This window comes from Pipra filicauda, unplaced genomic scaffold (assembly GCF_003945595.2).
Source record: "Pipra filicauda isolate LSUMZ 115617 unplaced genomic scaffold, ASM394559v2 scaffold149_size4050908_pilon, whole genome shotgun sequence".
NCBI lineage: Eukaryota > Metazoa > Chordata > Aves > Passeriformes > Pipridae > Pipra > Pipra filicauda.
In genome coordinates this window covers 875,474-890,600 of record NW_024103984.1, presented here as the reverse complement: position 1 = coordinate 890,600, position 15,127 = coordinate 875,474, and the positions used below count along the sequence as shown (strand labels likewise).

The 15,127-nt window shown below is 42.9% G+C and overlaps 1 protein-coding gene and 1 long non-coding RNA gene across 2 annotated transcripts in view; one reads left to right on the top strand and one right to left on the bottom strand.

Annotated features, from left to right (window-relative positions):
* Window positions 1–521: 521 nt before the first annotated feature.
* Window positions 522–3,376, bottom strand: LOC113992939. Its single transcript, XR_003542407.2, has 3 exons — window positions 3,122–3,376; window positions 2,236–2,495; window positions 522–1,468 (listed from the first exon to the last, which is right to left on the bottom strand). It is a non-coding gene; the product is annotated as an uncharacterized LOC113992939 (long non-coding RNA).
* Window positions 3,377–4,320: 944 nt separating this feature from the next.
* Window positions 4,321–15,127, top strand: part of PLCL1 (phospholipase C like 1 (inactive)) — a 193,023-nt gene continuing 182,216 nt past the window's right edge. Inside the window, exon 1 of the mRNA XM_027730677.2 lies at window positions 4,321–4,778. Within this exon, the coding sequence (XP_027586478.1) occupies window positions 4,506–4,778 (273 nt within the window). The 5' untranslated portion in view covers window positions 4,321–4,505. The remainder of the gene's footprint in view (window positions 4,779–15,127) is intronic.

Below are 15,127 nucleotides of genomic sequence, written 5' to 3'. Positions count from 1 at the left end.
GCTTGCTAACTTTTGGGTGGCTTTCTGCAGTGCTAAGGATCTTTCCCTGCGTGCTGATTTCCAAATAGAAATCAGTACATTCCACTCCAAGGGTTTGGGCCTGTGTCTGTATAGTAAGCAGTGGATGTGAAATCATATTAAACATGACCTAACCAAGGTCCTGATTTTACCATTTCTCGTACTTAATTGGCATATCTATTTGGGCAGACAGTACTGCTAAAATAAAGGATTGTTTCTCAGAGCAAAGAGTTGGCAGGAATCTTCTATAACCACAGTATTCTAATTATTAAAAACAATTAAAGTACTATCAGACAGTGAAAAGAATTCATCAATGACTTCAGCTGGAACAAGAACATGATTAAGATAGAGGCATATCACATAAGTGTCTCTTGTTAAGTTAGAGAAGATATAACATTTATACTACCTGGAAAATATAATATGATGTGTAAGTATAATGAGGCTTTTTCAAAGAAGTAGGAGGCAAGACAAAACAAGAATTAATAAAAAAATTAGGAGGCATTGAATCAAGGAGTGTAAATATATTTTAAAAATTAATAAAATTTGAACACATACAATATTTTAAAGAAAGATTATGACCTTTTAACTATTTTGATTTATACTATTTTGAACTTGCACTTTTTTTCCCAGTCTGAAAGCTTAATTATAGTTTTATAGGCAAAATATGACTTGGGGTTGTCTTGCCAAAACGTGAGTGAAGCTTAGCAACAAGTACATATTTGTATAAAAAAAATTATATCATTCTTTTTTTGTTGTTTTATAATATCACGTTCAGGATATAACAGCACAGACACAATAACCACGAGGACTTTAAAAAAAAATCACTTTAAGAATTACCTAGCAAAACATTTCCTCATCAATAGCTTTGCATAAGTCTCATCAATTCTAAAATTATGATTTGCTGTCACTGCATACTTGAAGAAATCACAACTTTTTCCCTACTGCTTTCTCTGTCTTGCAAATTAGATGCTCATGACACAGGAAAAGATGTCAGTTTTCGCACTTCATCAGCCAATTGGTACAGGAGCACCACTTTTGGCTCCCAGCAGAATACTTAAGAGCTTCCCAGAATTCAATGTCTAGGTGCAAACTACTGGCTTATGTAAGCTATACTTCAGCACAGCTCCAAGACAACTTATTTTCAGCTGGTTTATGATACAAACTACACCCACTAAGGAACAATTGTGTGCCTTAAGGATGGAGATGGGAGTAAGCTGAGTATACAAAAAAAAAAAATCCACATTAAAATAGATATTGCAGGCACTTGCTGACTCATGTGTTCAGGCAAACACATAGATTTTTTATGTACCATCTTGTCTTCCTTAGCTTGAGTGAATTCCTTGACTGTTCTTGAAAATCTGTCCCTATCTGAAGTAACTGTAGACAACGCTGCAGTGTTGGTTTTGTACAGTGGGCTGCATCAGATCATCTTGAAACTGAGCACAGAAACCTGTTAAATACACTTATCACCACCCAATCTTGATTTTTTTTACTTTCTATGCAAGCACTTATAGTGTAAAGCTTCCTTTTGTTAAATCTTTTTTCTTATTAAACATTGAGAAGTATCAAAACCAATTCCTCTTTTGCTTCATAATTCGTGGTTCTTCCCAAACAGAAGCAGATAGATACAGATGCCTCAGAAGAATCCAGAGATGCATAGTCAGTAAAATAGCCAACCTTTTGTCCTCTTCTAGAGAAGAATTTAGTTAAAATCTCTCTTAGCTGAATTTTAGAATTACATAATTCTAAAACCTTTGCATCTTGTGGACAAACAGAGCAAAAATATAATTAGTTGTGTGTTCCCTGTAGGTTTGATGTTTATGAAATTTAAAATCTATACGTTCCCTGTAGACCTTTTTCAGTTAAAGACTTCAAGTGTGAAAGGTTGGAATATGAGGTGAGAATTAAATGATTTAAAACTTTTGATATCCGAAGACAATGCATTTGACAATAAGTATCTCCCTAATTTTGAGTGTATAAGACAAATCCTAGAAAGGATAAAGGTCTTTAATATGTTATATGCATCTGTCCATGCAACATGCTACAGACAGTTTCTGGTAGATGCAGCAGATTTCAGCTATGACAGTATTTTGCTGTTCTCAAATGATTAAACCAGGGATTAAACTTCATATGATTTCACAAAATATATGAAAAAGCTGCAATGCATTTCTACATGAAGCAATAATTCCCTCTATTAAAATACTGCATGATAATTACCTTTTGTATTGTCTTCAAATTAGTCTTTTAGTTCAGACTGTGTGACACTATATGGATAAGTTTTTATTAGTTGGTTTTGTGGTTTTATTCCCCCTCTTTGTTGCAGTGTTGCATGTTCTCTCTGTGTACAGTGCAGGTTGAAGTTAAGTCTTCCATTCACTTACAAGTCTCTTCTCTCCAGTATTTTTTAAGATAAATATTTCTTCAATGTGAATATTTTCTTTTTTCTTTTAGGGTTACTTATTTTGTGGTCTTTCACACTGAAAGAAACCAGACCAAACCAAAGTAAATGTGGTAGACATGAAATTATGACCTTTTTTTACATAAAACTTAGAAGAAAGCTCATGAAAAAAGTTGAGTTATATTTAGATCTGTCCCTCAATTAGCATTTCTTTGTGTTGAACATGATAAATGCCTCAATAACCTTGACAGAAGCTCTGAGATTTTTTTAATGTGGAATTCTAAATATTATATATAGTGTATGTACATAGATATATAAATTTCACATCCTTTAAGTAGCAATTATGCCCTGTAGCCAGGCATTTGTTAGTAACTAACGACTGGGTGGGGTAAGGAGGTTATCTTTTTCTTGCTTAATCATTGATTTCCAACAGGTGCCAAACACATTCATTAAGGAATTACTTTAGAAACCAGGGAGAAATTAATTTTTCCAGAGAGCCTTACTGTCTTCAAAGCTGATAGCTGTAATTTTGAATTTTGAACATCTCCAGTGACTATCAGCCTGTGCAGCCCTACCCCTCCTATTTTCCATCTCACTGTATAATCTCCTTCTCACCTGTCTTTGCTTTCACCCTTGCTGCACTCCCCTTCACCCCACCTTTCCCGAGGTCTCCACATAGATAATCTCATTATAACTAAATACCACCTGAGCCGCGCTCACGCGAACTCTTCCGAAGGCTGGCCGGGGCTCTCGGCCTGGCTGGCTGGGACACATCCCTTTCCCGGCTGGTTCCTCTTCCCCGCCTCCCTTCGGGCCCCGCACCGGGACCGCGGCGGCTGCGGGAGCGGGGACCGTGCGCGCCGCCAGGGGGCGGTGTCGGCCCTGCCACGGCCCTGCCCTGGGTTGTGCGAGGCTGGGTCCGTGCGGCGCCGGGGCTGTGAGGGGCCGTGCGGGGCTGGGGCTGTGCGGAGCTGGGGCTGTGAGGGGCCGTGCGGGGCCGGGTCCGTGCGGCGCCGGGGCTGTGAGGGGCTGTGCGGGGCTGGGGCTGTGCGGAGCTGGGGCTGTGAGGGGCCGTGCGGAGCTGGGGCTGTGCGGAGCTGGGGCTGTGAGGGGCCGTGCGGGACCAGGTCCGTGTGGATTGGTACTGGTCCGGGTCTGTGCGGGTCCAGGTCTGTGCGGGGCTGAGCGGGGCCGTGCGGATCCGGGGCCGTGCGGGGCGGGACCGCCACGAGCCGTGAGGGAAGCGAGCGGCGGGGAAAGGGCGGCGAACTCGCAGCCCCGCACGACCTGCCCTGCTCTGGGCTCGTTTTCAAGAGACGGAGGAGCCCCAACGCGAGTCTCCACCGTTTCTTGTGAGACCCCCTCACGCCTCGCACTCTCACCGCCGGCCCGCCCTCAGCAGCCGGTTCACCTCACACCCGCAGCCCCTGCTGGCAGCGCTCCCTCGCTCGGCGTCGCTGCCCCTGCCACAGCGCCTCTGGGCGAGCGCTGCGGGATGTGTCACTTGTCACCTCTCCCACACGCTGCTTTTGCCCCGGCACGGGGGGCAGCAGCCCAAACGTGCCTAAATCTCGTGCGGGGAAGCATTCCCGGGCCGACCCAGCTCCCGACGGGCGACACGGCCCTTCCTGCACCCTCTTCCCGAGGGTTGTGGCGGGGGCGCCCGGGTGCGACCACGGCCTCACAGCCCCACCTGCCCTCGCCCGCACCGCCCCGAGCGCCCGTCCGGGCGTCCCGCGGGCACGCCCCTCCCCGCGCCCATTGGCCGCCGAGGCGCCGCCGGGGGGCGGGCGCGGTGCTGATTGGCCGAGCGGGCCGTCTCTCAGCGCCGCCCGTCAACACACGCCCGGCTCCTGTCACAACAGCGCGGGGCTGTGGCTGCACTTCCTGCGCGCCCCCCGCCCCTGCCGCGTCCCGCCGGGCGCCCCGCGCTGGGACACGACCATGGCTCCTCCGGGGAGAGCTGGCGCTGCTGCCACCGCCGTACCGTGAGGGGAGCGCCGCGGGACGCCGTCCGCTCCTCCGTCCGTGTGACCCTCCCCCCCCGCCCTCCCAGCGCCCCGGAGAAGTTGACGCCGCTGGCGGGGCAATGGCAGAGGCTGCCGGCGGCAGAGAGCAGCCCGCGGCGGGCCGTGCCCCTGCCGACGCCGCGCACCGTGCCGAGGAGGAGCCCGAGCCGGCTTCGCTGGACGCCCCGGCGGGGGCCGCGGGCAGGAGGCGAGAGCGCCGCAGCGGCGTCTCGGCCGTCGGCACCGCCGAGCGCTTCCCCGGCGGCAGCCTGGGGCCGGCGGCAGCGCCCGACCCCGACGCCTGCCTGCTGGAGGCGGCCAAGGCCACCCCGCGGAGGAGCAGCATCATCAAGGTAAGGCTGCGCCGCCCCGCCCGCGAAGTTTCCGCGGGTCCCGCCGCCGGGCTGCCCGGGCTGGAGCCGCCCTCCGGTGTGCCCGGGGCCGCGGGGGGAGCCGCGGCGGGCAGGGGGCGGTGGGAGCCCGCCGGGCACGGGCTGCGCGCACCTTCCGCGCAGGGGGAGCAGCCGCTCCGCTCCCCGCCTGCAGCGGGCAAGGGCGGCGGGGCCCCGGCGCTGCCCCCCCGGAGCTCCCGGAGAACGGTGGGTCCCCGGAGCGAGGGGCTGTCCGAGGTCTGTGCCAGGGCGCTGCTCCCGCCGCCCCGGGAGCTGTCGGGGTCCCACCCGCGCTCCTGCGGGACCCGTGGGTTTCGCAGCGGGGCAGCTCCCCGCCGAGTTGTAAAGTTATTTGTGTAGCAGCTCCTATCTGTTCTTATTTAATATTCATGAAATACCTGGAGGCAGAATAAATAGCTTCCACAGCGCTGGGTTTCTTTGCTCTTGACTAGCAAAATATGCGGTGGCACAAATTAACAGGAGGTGTGTTTGGACACAGGATGTAGTACAGATTGCTACGGAGCAGCGCCGTGTGTTTAGCACCCTTAATGTCAAATTAACAGGTCGGGCGTGATCTTAAAGCCTCCGCCTTTGTTATGTTTTGGTAAGGAAAATGGCTTTATGATTATGTTAATTTTTTTCCGGTTTAATTTTTAAAAATAAACGATGTGGTTTCGAATTAAATGGTATCTCCTTGCGAGTACGTGGGCTAATCGCTAGTTTCTGGGGAACCGATGAATGAAGTCTCCTGGGCAAACTTAATTTAGCATACGGTCACACGTGATCCTCTTGTAGTGATTTGCACTTGGAAGGCATCGGGAGAACAGTGGAAAATGAGACTTCACTTCTCTAAATGTGTGAAGGCACTGGGCAAAGCTCTAGCTCAAGGCAAGAAGGAAGAATACAGGCTTAGCTCTTACAGCTTAGTATGTCTATTCAAAGGAAGAATAGAAAAGCAAAATATTTGCTTTTTGCATTTTACAGTTTTCAAGTCAGAGGAGACCGAAGTAGATAAGTGGAAAACAGCCTCGAGGATCCTTTGCAGGTTTCACCTTGAAATATTAACCCATTTAACCCAACAAAGCGTTGAATGGTGGTTTCAGTCTTCTAAAGGCTAATGTGATGGGAATACTTCCCAATCTCAAGCTGCATAAATGCATTCCTAAATCAGGACCAAAGTTCTGTAACTGTGCTGGTATGGAAATGGTATTTTTTTCTTGGAGTTGTGTGAAGGCTTCAGGATCTGAAAATACACAATCTTGGATTGCAATTAAGAAACATCATTATTTTGCAGACTATACCAGTAGATATGTTTTAATCACATAAATGACGTATAAATGTTGATGGCTGGGTAGCATTTTCACTACAGGTTGGTAACAATACTACCGAGAGTGATAATGATCACTCCTCTAACTGAAGGAAATTTCTTCAGATACATCCTGGGATGGTGTTTACCAGGAGAGAGATTTCTGACAGAGATAAGAAAGAATTAATGTTGTTAAACAAGGAACTGGTAAGGCCTCATCTGAAATACTGGGTAAACTCAGTTTCCTGTGTTTAGGAATGGTGCATTCAATCTGAGGCAGATGCATAGAAGGATAGTGAGGATGGGCTGATAAAGCCAATGGATTGAATACTGTATGAGGGAAAATTTGATTTCATGAACAAAAGCAAAGGATGCCTTTGCATAGATCCAGTCCGAAAACTCAAAAGTTATTCCAGGCACTATAAGAATTTGAATGAATATCATAATTTCTTATGATAGAAATGGAATGAAGAATACTGTAATTAATCTTAAATATAGTTGTTAAGCAGCTGGATGAAATTAGATAACATGGCTGTGTCTGACAGCAGGTATCTGAACTTGAGAATTCCCAGGCTGTGCATCTCTAAGGCAACTGTTGGGGCCCCATACAGACCATTGTGTTTCTTGTCCCACAAGGCTGTCTCAATGGTATATAAAATCACAGTTTTCTTTTGGCATTATACTAGTGAATAGGAAATACTTTTAACTTGGGCTAGAAATTAAATAATTTATTAGTCTGCATCTTTCAGGAATTTCTGATGTTGTAGGAGATGTTCAGCAGGTGTTAGGTGGAAATTTTAGATGGAATTAAGATAAAATCCTGCAGTTTATTTTACCTCTTTTTTCAACTCACCTTCAACATGCAGGATTTCTGCTCAAGCATAGCGTGTTTTGCAGGGGAAAGAATTTTACACTATTTTATTATATTTATTTTACTCTGAAAAGTCCGTATGTTCATCTAAATTTATAGTCAAAATAGTATCCATTGCTTTCTTTAAACTGATCTTACCAGCTGAAAAATGAGGCTTAAGAAAGCAAAGGAAGTTGAACAGTAAGGACAGAACTGCAGGAGTTGAACACTCTTGCCCTGTTTTTCCATTTCTCTCCTGACTATTTAAAGGTGTACTTTAAACTCGAGTGGTCTTGCTCAGTTAAGCAGAACATTAAAATTCTGTAGATTCAGATGATCAAAGTACACTTTTAACAGCATTTTTTTCCCCAGCTGTCTTTTAGAACTCAGGAAGTCTCAAGGTTAGCATCTGAGAGTGCAGTTCCAGTGGAAGCCAGACTTGCTTACATTGGAGTGTTCTGGCATCCACAGTATAACTGTGAAGTACAAAGACTGAACTGGGACTTGCTTTGAAAACCTTTCCTGCAGCAAATTCCACTTGGCGTATACTGCAAGTAAAATATGAACCCTTCTAGATAATCTTCAGTGCATTCATGTGTTCTATATTTGGCTTCAGAAACAAGAGAACTCATTTATATAAAAAGAACAAAATGTAGCCAGAATATTTTTATTCACATTTTGCTTTGCTGATGTTCACAGCTTTGTAGATTAAGTTTAAAATAGGATTCATGAGAAATAGTTGTGACCATTCTTGTGCATTAGAAAATTTCCCTAATACATGTGTATTAGTTGTTTTTTTAGGGTTTCTGTTTGGCTTTTTTTTTTCCTGTTGCAAGGAAGAAGTAAATGGTCTTACTACAGAACTGGAGCAAGAAAGGGAGCTTGCCATGAGGAGCCTGAAATCAGAGTATAATGCTCGGGAGTAAACTTAGATAAATAGCAAGAGATCATAGAACTTGAGCCATTTTCTAAAAAGCCTAAAGATGGACCATCCATTGACTAAATTATTTGCCAAATGTTTCTTTTTTCTATTTTTTTTTTTTCCACCTTGGGAATAATCCAGGGCCAATTGTTTGCAAATAAAATGTTAATTGCAACCACTTCCAGGCTAGGAGAGCAGAAGATAGTGCTCAAAGAACTGGATGTCTTCTTTCTTAACATGTAATGCTTCCTGGGGGGGGGGGTGTTCTAAACAGCGTTGACTGATGTTGTATTCCTTCTGGCATGTTCCTTCTGAAATTGCCATGTACAAGCATTTTAATAAATGGGTAGGAAGGCTGCGTAATTTGTTATGTAACGTCTCCTGAAATACTTTGTAACTTTCTATCAAAATATTTCCCTGTCAATTCTTATCAGGCTTCTCTCTGCTTTGTTTGCATGCAATACAAACATTTTGGATTGTGTGTTTGTTTTTTTTCTTCTTCCTGGATCTTTGTGTCAAGATACTGTAGCAGATAACACAGCTCTGTATTGCGTTAGTAGCAACAGACTGTGCCCAGGAGATGAACTTGAAGTAGCAACTGCAGAGTCAAGACTTTTAACTTCAGGCACAGTAGAGCTATGAGACTTTTCACTGAAGTTCTTCCAAAGGCCACTTGCTTGCTTCATGCAGAGATTTTGCTTTAAAAGCCACTTGAGCTGTCCTTGCCTGTACCATACTACTAGTTTAAGAACTGCAAGGATTAGTGTTTTGCGATTGAATTCATCAGTGGAAGTGTATCAAGATAGCCAGCTGTCTTATTTCAAGACTTGTATTTATCCTGGTGACATTTTTAGCTTTAAAAAAACAAACCTGCAATAAAACCAATGAGGCTTAGTTTCTTTCAGTTTGTATTCTGAAGTGTGGTGGCAAAATTTAAGTGTTCTAAATGCGTGCTACATCTGTCTATGCAACATGACTATTTAAGGCTTTTTTTCATAAGACAGACTTGTTCAGGACTGTAATGATTCTCCAGTAACTCTTGCATAGCTTTTTGTTTTGTAAGCTTACATTTATACACTTGCTGTGTAATAATCTAAAACTATGACTCTGAAAGATTCATTAAAGCTGATTAATTACTTGATAGTCCAGTGGTGATTTTATCACAACTGCATTCTTTGGCATCTTCATATGTACCATATAAAAAGAGGAGAATATTTAGGTAGGAATTACATTAAATAATTCAGTAGAGCCTGAAAAGGTATTGGGAAGGGCAAGAATGGCATGTCTAGCCGTGCACAGAGTGCCACAAAATGAGAAATTCATCGTGTGGATTGAGAAAAAGGTAACTGGTGGGGGATATCTTCATGTATGTACATTTCCAAGCATTGTGGAGAGAGAAATGGGGAAATGATTTTCATTCTCTTTCGTAGAATGTGAAGTCAGGAAAAACCCAGTGATAGTTCTTTAACAGTGGGTTTAAAATACATGGCAGCATTTTCTGATGCAGCATGTGATTAAATCATGCACTTAACAGCCACAGAAAGCTGTGGCAGTCAGAAATGTAAATGGGTTTGAGCTGGTTTGAGATGACAAATTGATGGAGGAGACCTTCACAATGCAGCAAAAGCATCTGGCTTAGAAAGTTCCTAAACTACAAGTGGTTGAACACTGGGAAGCCACAGCAGAGAATTGATCACTTTGTACTTTCTTGCTTGTTATGCCTCCCCAGGCATGTACTCCGTAGCTGGGATACCAGCCTAGACTGACCTTTCTCTAATCCGGTATCTGGTTGTTAAGAAAAACTTAAATACACTGTTAAGAGACCCAGGAAACTGTTTTCCATTATTGCTAGTGTAAAAATTTCTTAGAAATGAAAAGAATCTTCTTTGTTGATTTAGTTATTTCAGATTAATTTTTGCCAGCTTTACGAAAGAGAAGGAGTTTGGGGATATTTCTTGGATTGCTGTGGCATAGCTGTTTGTATTTTCATAACACTGCACCTGTTATTCCATACACCATAGTTTTTTCATAAGCATCTACTTAAGACAGGTTTGAACAGAACAATTAGTAGTTGTAGACCTGCTTTTGTCAAATAAATTATATCCAGTATCATTGAAGATGGACAGTTTTCCTATGAATTGTTGCATTTATCACTAAGATTCCCATTGAGGGCAGTAGGCATTTCATACTGGGTTTAACCTCCACTTCTTCCCTCTTTGTTCTTAAACAAAGCAACACTGGTAGATTGAGTATGGCTGTGCCTAAGCTGATAACCTTGTAGCAAGAAAGATTTAGGTCTTGTGGAATTTTTTGTCAAGCTGTCAATAATAATTATCTGTAGGAATGGAAACCACTATCTATAAAATGGGATTCAGGTGCAGGATTTGGTCATATGGATCTTGTGCAGCTGCCCTAAAGGCTCATTTAGCTTCTTATGCTTTTCAGGGATCTAAGTTTTGCCAAAAAAGTTTTTCTGATTTTTTTTTCCTGTGCAGACCTGGAGTCACTCACTTTTGCTGCTGGGCATTTTATCATGTACCTTGTGCCCCAGTCAATCTATGAATAATAGCTGAAGGTTTCTTTACATTCGATTTCATGGAATTTTTCATTTTAATTTGGGCTTTCAGTTTCTGATGATTACATTTGCCTCAAAATACAGTAATTCTCTGCACTCCAGTAAAAAGTTACTTAAGTTAACCTCTGCTTAAGGAGAACTTGGGGCCTGGCTAAAAGTATCTTAAAAATCAATGGCTGGCTTTGCACTGACTTGTTGAAACTTTAGTTGGAAACTTTAGTACTTAAAAAAAACCAAACTCAAACAGCCTACATCCAGGAAAAGTACTTCTATTAAAGTTTATAGCAAACTTGTCTGTTATACTGCCTGCTAACTCTAGAGTAGCTTTCTTGTCGTTTGGTTCCACACAGAACATAATGTAAGACATGACTACTGATCTCATTAAACGTGTGGGTAGAGATGGATAATGGCATCAGGTTTGTGGTATCTTTCCGTACAACTTCCTAATAGTCAAGGTGACTTGAGTGTCATGCACTGAAATTACTGAAAGGTGACCTTTCTGTAGGATAACAGCAAGCCCCGTGGTCTGCAAACACAAGTTCTGGCAGGTCTTTTCAGGAAGCTGTTTGATAGGTTTTCTGGGTAAGAGGTACGAGCTGTTATGGTCAGGAATAAGAGACAGAGTTGGTGATACTGGTTGATTTGTTTTTAAATTATGTACACAAAGACTGTTGTGCAGAAGTACATAAATAATGATTAAAAATAACGTTCTGATGGAATAATGGTGCTGGTGGGTAGAGCAGCATCGGAGGAGGAATGCTTTCTACTGATTTCCAAATATGTTGAGCAGCTGTTAATAAAACTGAGTTTTCGTATGTGTGCAGAGATGCAAGTCCTATTTCTTATGCTAATATTTTATTCATTTTGTGGTTCTGCTGAGATCAACGCCATCTGTAACAAAAATGTTTTAATTGAGTTAATGGTATATTTTTTTTCTGTTCTTCCCCACAGTAGATGTGAAAATGCAGGCAGTCACTGTAGAACCAATAATACATCTGCTGTGGTGAAACATTTAGCTGATCATGCTCGTAAACCTGACGTATTTTATTTCTTTCCAGGATGCACCTGGTAGGTGTAATTTCTGGTAATAGCTTGTTGATTTTTCTGAGAAATAGGGAATGATGATTAATATAACTTTTAATTACGCATGTATTCTAGCTTTTTTTTTTCTTTTAACCAACGTGACTTGCGTGACAGTTTAGGAACTACTCAGACTTGATTGAAAAATAAAGTTCTACAAATGGCTAAATGCCTTTACTAGAAACTAAAAGTTCTGAAGACTGCTAAAGATCTTTGTATGTATAGGTCTGGAAATGGATTTATAGTCAAAGCCTTGTTCCTAAATCTTACTGTGTCGTAAGTATTTTGGGATTTGAAGCCTCCTGTAGAATCAAAGTTTAAAAGGCACCAAAGTATTGCTACTTTACTACTGTACTGAGAGGATTTCAAAAACATACTCTAGCTGTAAATGTGTACTGTGAAGATTTGATTCTGCTTCTGAGTTGCACGCTCAGAGGAGTGCTGACACTCACACCATATCTTGGATAATCCTAGCTAAAACAGCTACCTGAAACATTCATTATGTTCATACTGATTTTCCCCCCAGATCCCAGCTGACCTCCAGGTTGACCTGTGTCATGCTGCTGTGGTACTTTGAGGGGCAAAAGGAGCATGTCTCTGTTGCCCAGCACCTTGTTCAGAGATTCATACAAAGTGGAAATTTGTTGGAGTCCTGCAAAGTTGTCGTGTATTGACTGTGCATGTAGATGACTATAGAAGAAGCAGGCTGGTGGATAATTAGGACTCAAAAATCATTGCTTGCTGGATGTTTGTTTTGGTAACTTGGATACAGCTTCTGAATGGGCATACCTTTCAAACAAGTCTAGAATCACCTCAAATGTAGTACTTGTGGTTTACTCTTTTATGGACCCAAAGTCCATAGAAGTCAAGCTAATATTGAGCAGTCATTCTCTCAGCATCATTTGGATCTCAGTACTTGTACTGTATTATATGTGGGCACAGCGTATTTTTATTTCATTAGATGGTTCTGATGTATTGCTGATCTGTTTTGATTGTAGGCTACAATGTTATTTGGCTCTTTCAGGTAGTTTGGAGGGAAAACACAACAAAAAAAAAGGAGTTCCTTAAGTAAAGTGCAGGATGTACTTGTGCTATGAAATGCCTGCTGCTTTCAGACGTGGCAATATCCATTTTGCTTTTTTGTATACTGGTGTACCTTTCTCTGCTTTGTATTGATGCATCTCCTAGAAATTGCGTCAGCTTAAAAACCAAGACAAAACCAGAAGAACAAACAACCAAACAAAAACTTCTGTCAGGAGTATTGATGAAAGAGATTCCATGAATTTAAGAAATTGTGTGACATTGAATCCTACTGTGAAGTCAGTACTTTTCGAGGAATATGTGTGCTTTAGTCACTGCATGAGAATGTTAGCTACACTATGCTTGCAAGAAAAAGGCAGGAGGTAAATAGCAATAGAAAGTAAAACTCCTTGATCAGGAATGAGGTTACTCAGTGCTTGAGTAACCGGGAAAGCCACAGGACAGAGCAGGGTGAGAGCATGTCTAGAAGCTGAAGTGAAATTCAGAAAATTGGATTATATGTAATCTGAATGCTGCTGGGAGGGGAGGCTGTCACGGGGAACATGCAAGGCTGAAATAACACTGGGAGGTTGGGCAGTGGAGTCAGGAGTCAGCCAAGAGGGCACAAGCAGGGTAGGGGTGAGGCAAAGGACCAGGACTCTGAGGAAGAATCTGGAACACAGCCACGGCGTTCTCATTTGCAGACCCAGCACTGAGCTCCCCTGCAGGGCAAGTCATACAGAAGAAAATATCAGTTTGTTGCCTGAGCTGAATTGCTCAGGACTAGTGTACTCCTGGGCATGTACAGTGCTAGAGGTGTGTAGGTGTTTAAGGGGAGTGGCAGCTGAATGATGGACAATTCTGGGGTAGAGTGGGCAACCTCCTAAAGGGCACAGGAGGGCTGCCAGGAGGCCAGAGGGATTTTTTTGCCACAGGCACATATGGCAGCTCCGATTGAGAGGACAAGAGGAGGATGATGGAGGGCTCCCTTGCTCCTGCTCTCTTGTCAGCTTGGCAGTTGAAACTAATTCCTAACATCTCTTCTTGAGTGAAGCTTGCCACCTGTTTGAGCATTACTTACTAGGCTTTCCACACCTCCATAGCATTTAGGGAAGTTTTGCCATTGTACATTAATATCAGGATGGTCTTTTAATTTCATTTTTCTTGTTGGGATTTTTTAGGAGAAGAGATATTCTTGGTGGATTCTGTCAGTTTTAGCCAACTGTTGCTATTTTGCATAGAAGAATAAAAACCATCATTTTTACTTAACATTAGATTTTTCTCTCAAGACACTTATGGAATACAGTATAGGCAACACTTATTTCAAATGTAGATGAGTCCTGGGTTCTCACATTCAGTTTTCTTTATAAGCTGTAGTTTTGTTTAGAAGACTCATGTGATTTTAATTTTGGTTGTTCTTTTAATTTTATAACAATTTTCATGAATATCTGATTAGAAGTTGCATTTGCTCAGCTAAAGGGACGCTGAACTCTTCAAGCTAGAGCTATCAGGAGAGAGCACTACGAATGAACTACTGCAAGATCCCTCCTCTTTTACCAAATGAGATTACGTAGGAGGTTATTAAATTAATTTAGCAGATGTAATAGTTTAATAAAAGAACTATATTCCCTTGGAGTATACCAGGCTACCTCGTGTAAATACTGGAATAAAAAATTCTGTGAGCACGGGCTAAAAAACAGATATTGGAATTCGTGAGACGTGAAAAAAGGCTTCCTGCAAACATTTTGTGTTTTGTGGTAGGTGGAGCCCAGTCCCACAGACTGCCTGGGAGCTGTGGGGGTGCTGTGCAGGAGGTCTGCTGGGGCCGGCCTTGCACTGTGGAAACAGCCAGGTCTTGGCACTGGGGTAAAGGCAGGCTTCTTCTGGGACATACGTGTGGATGGATCCTGAAGGAAGTCTTGTCTTATAGTGTTCTGTAAAATTGGTTGTACTTGAGTATGATTCGGAATTGCAAGTCATAGTATTCACATAGCCTGTGAATTTCTTCTCGGTGTTATGATTCACAGTGGCAGTTGCTCCCTAAAGCAATGCAGATTTTCAGTATAAACACAGTTTCTGCAGTCTCTCTGAAATCAGTGGCAATTTTCCCATTGCCATCAATGGAGGAAAGATTAGGTTGAACACAAATAATCACTAAACCCTGTTATTTTACTTCAAAACTGTATTTTTCGGCCTCTGTGTTAATGTTAATTTTGCTATGCTGATTCTACTTTGAGCTAGGTGAGGTTTGTTTGGCAAAACTGTATTACTTGAAACCTCAACAACGATACTGCTGAAGGATGAATTTTGGGAGATTGTTTGTAGATAAGTTGTTCTTATTAGAAACACAAAAGAGACTAAGTTGTTATTAGAAAGGAAGGGGAAGGAAAAAAAAAAGATTGAGATGACTTAACTCACAGCAAGTGCATTTGTTTATTCTTGGCTTGGCAGTGCTGCTGTGGCGTCTGTGTGCTGAATGCACGTGAACAATTCCGTTCATATTCAACACTTTTTTTTGCTACATCTTTATGGATGAGAGGGAGGTACCTCCATACAC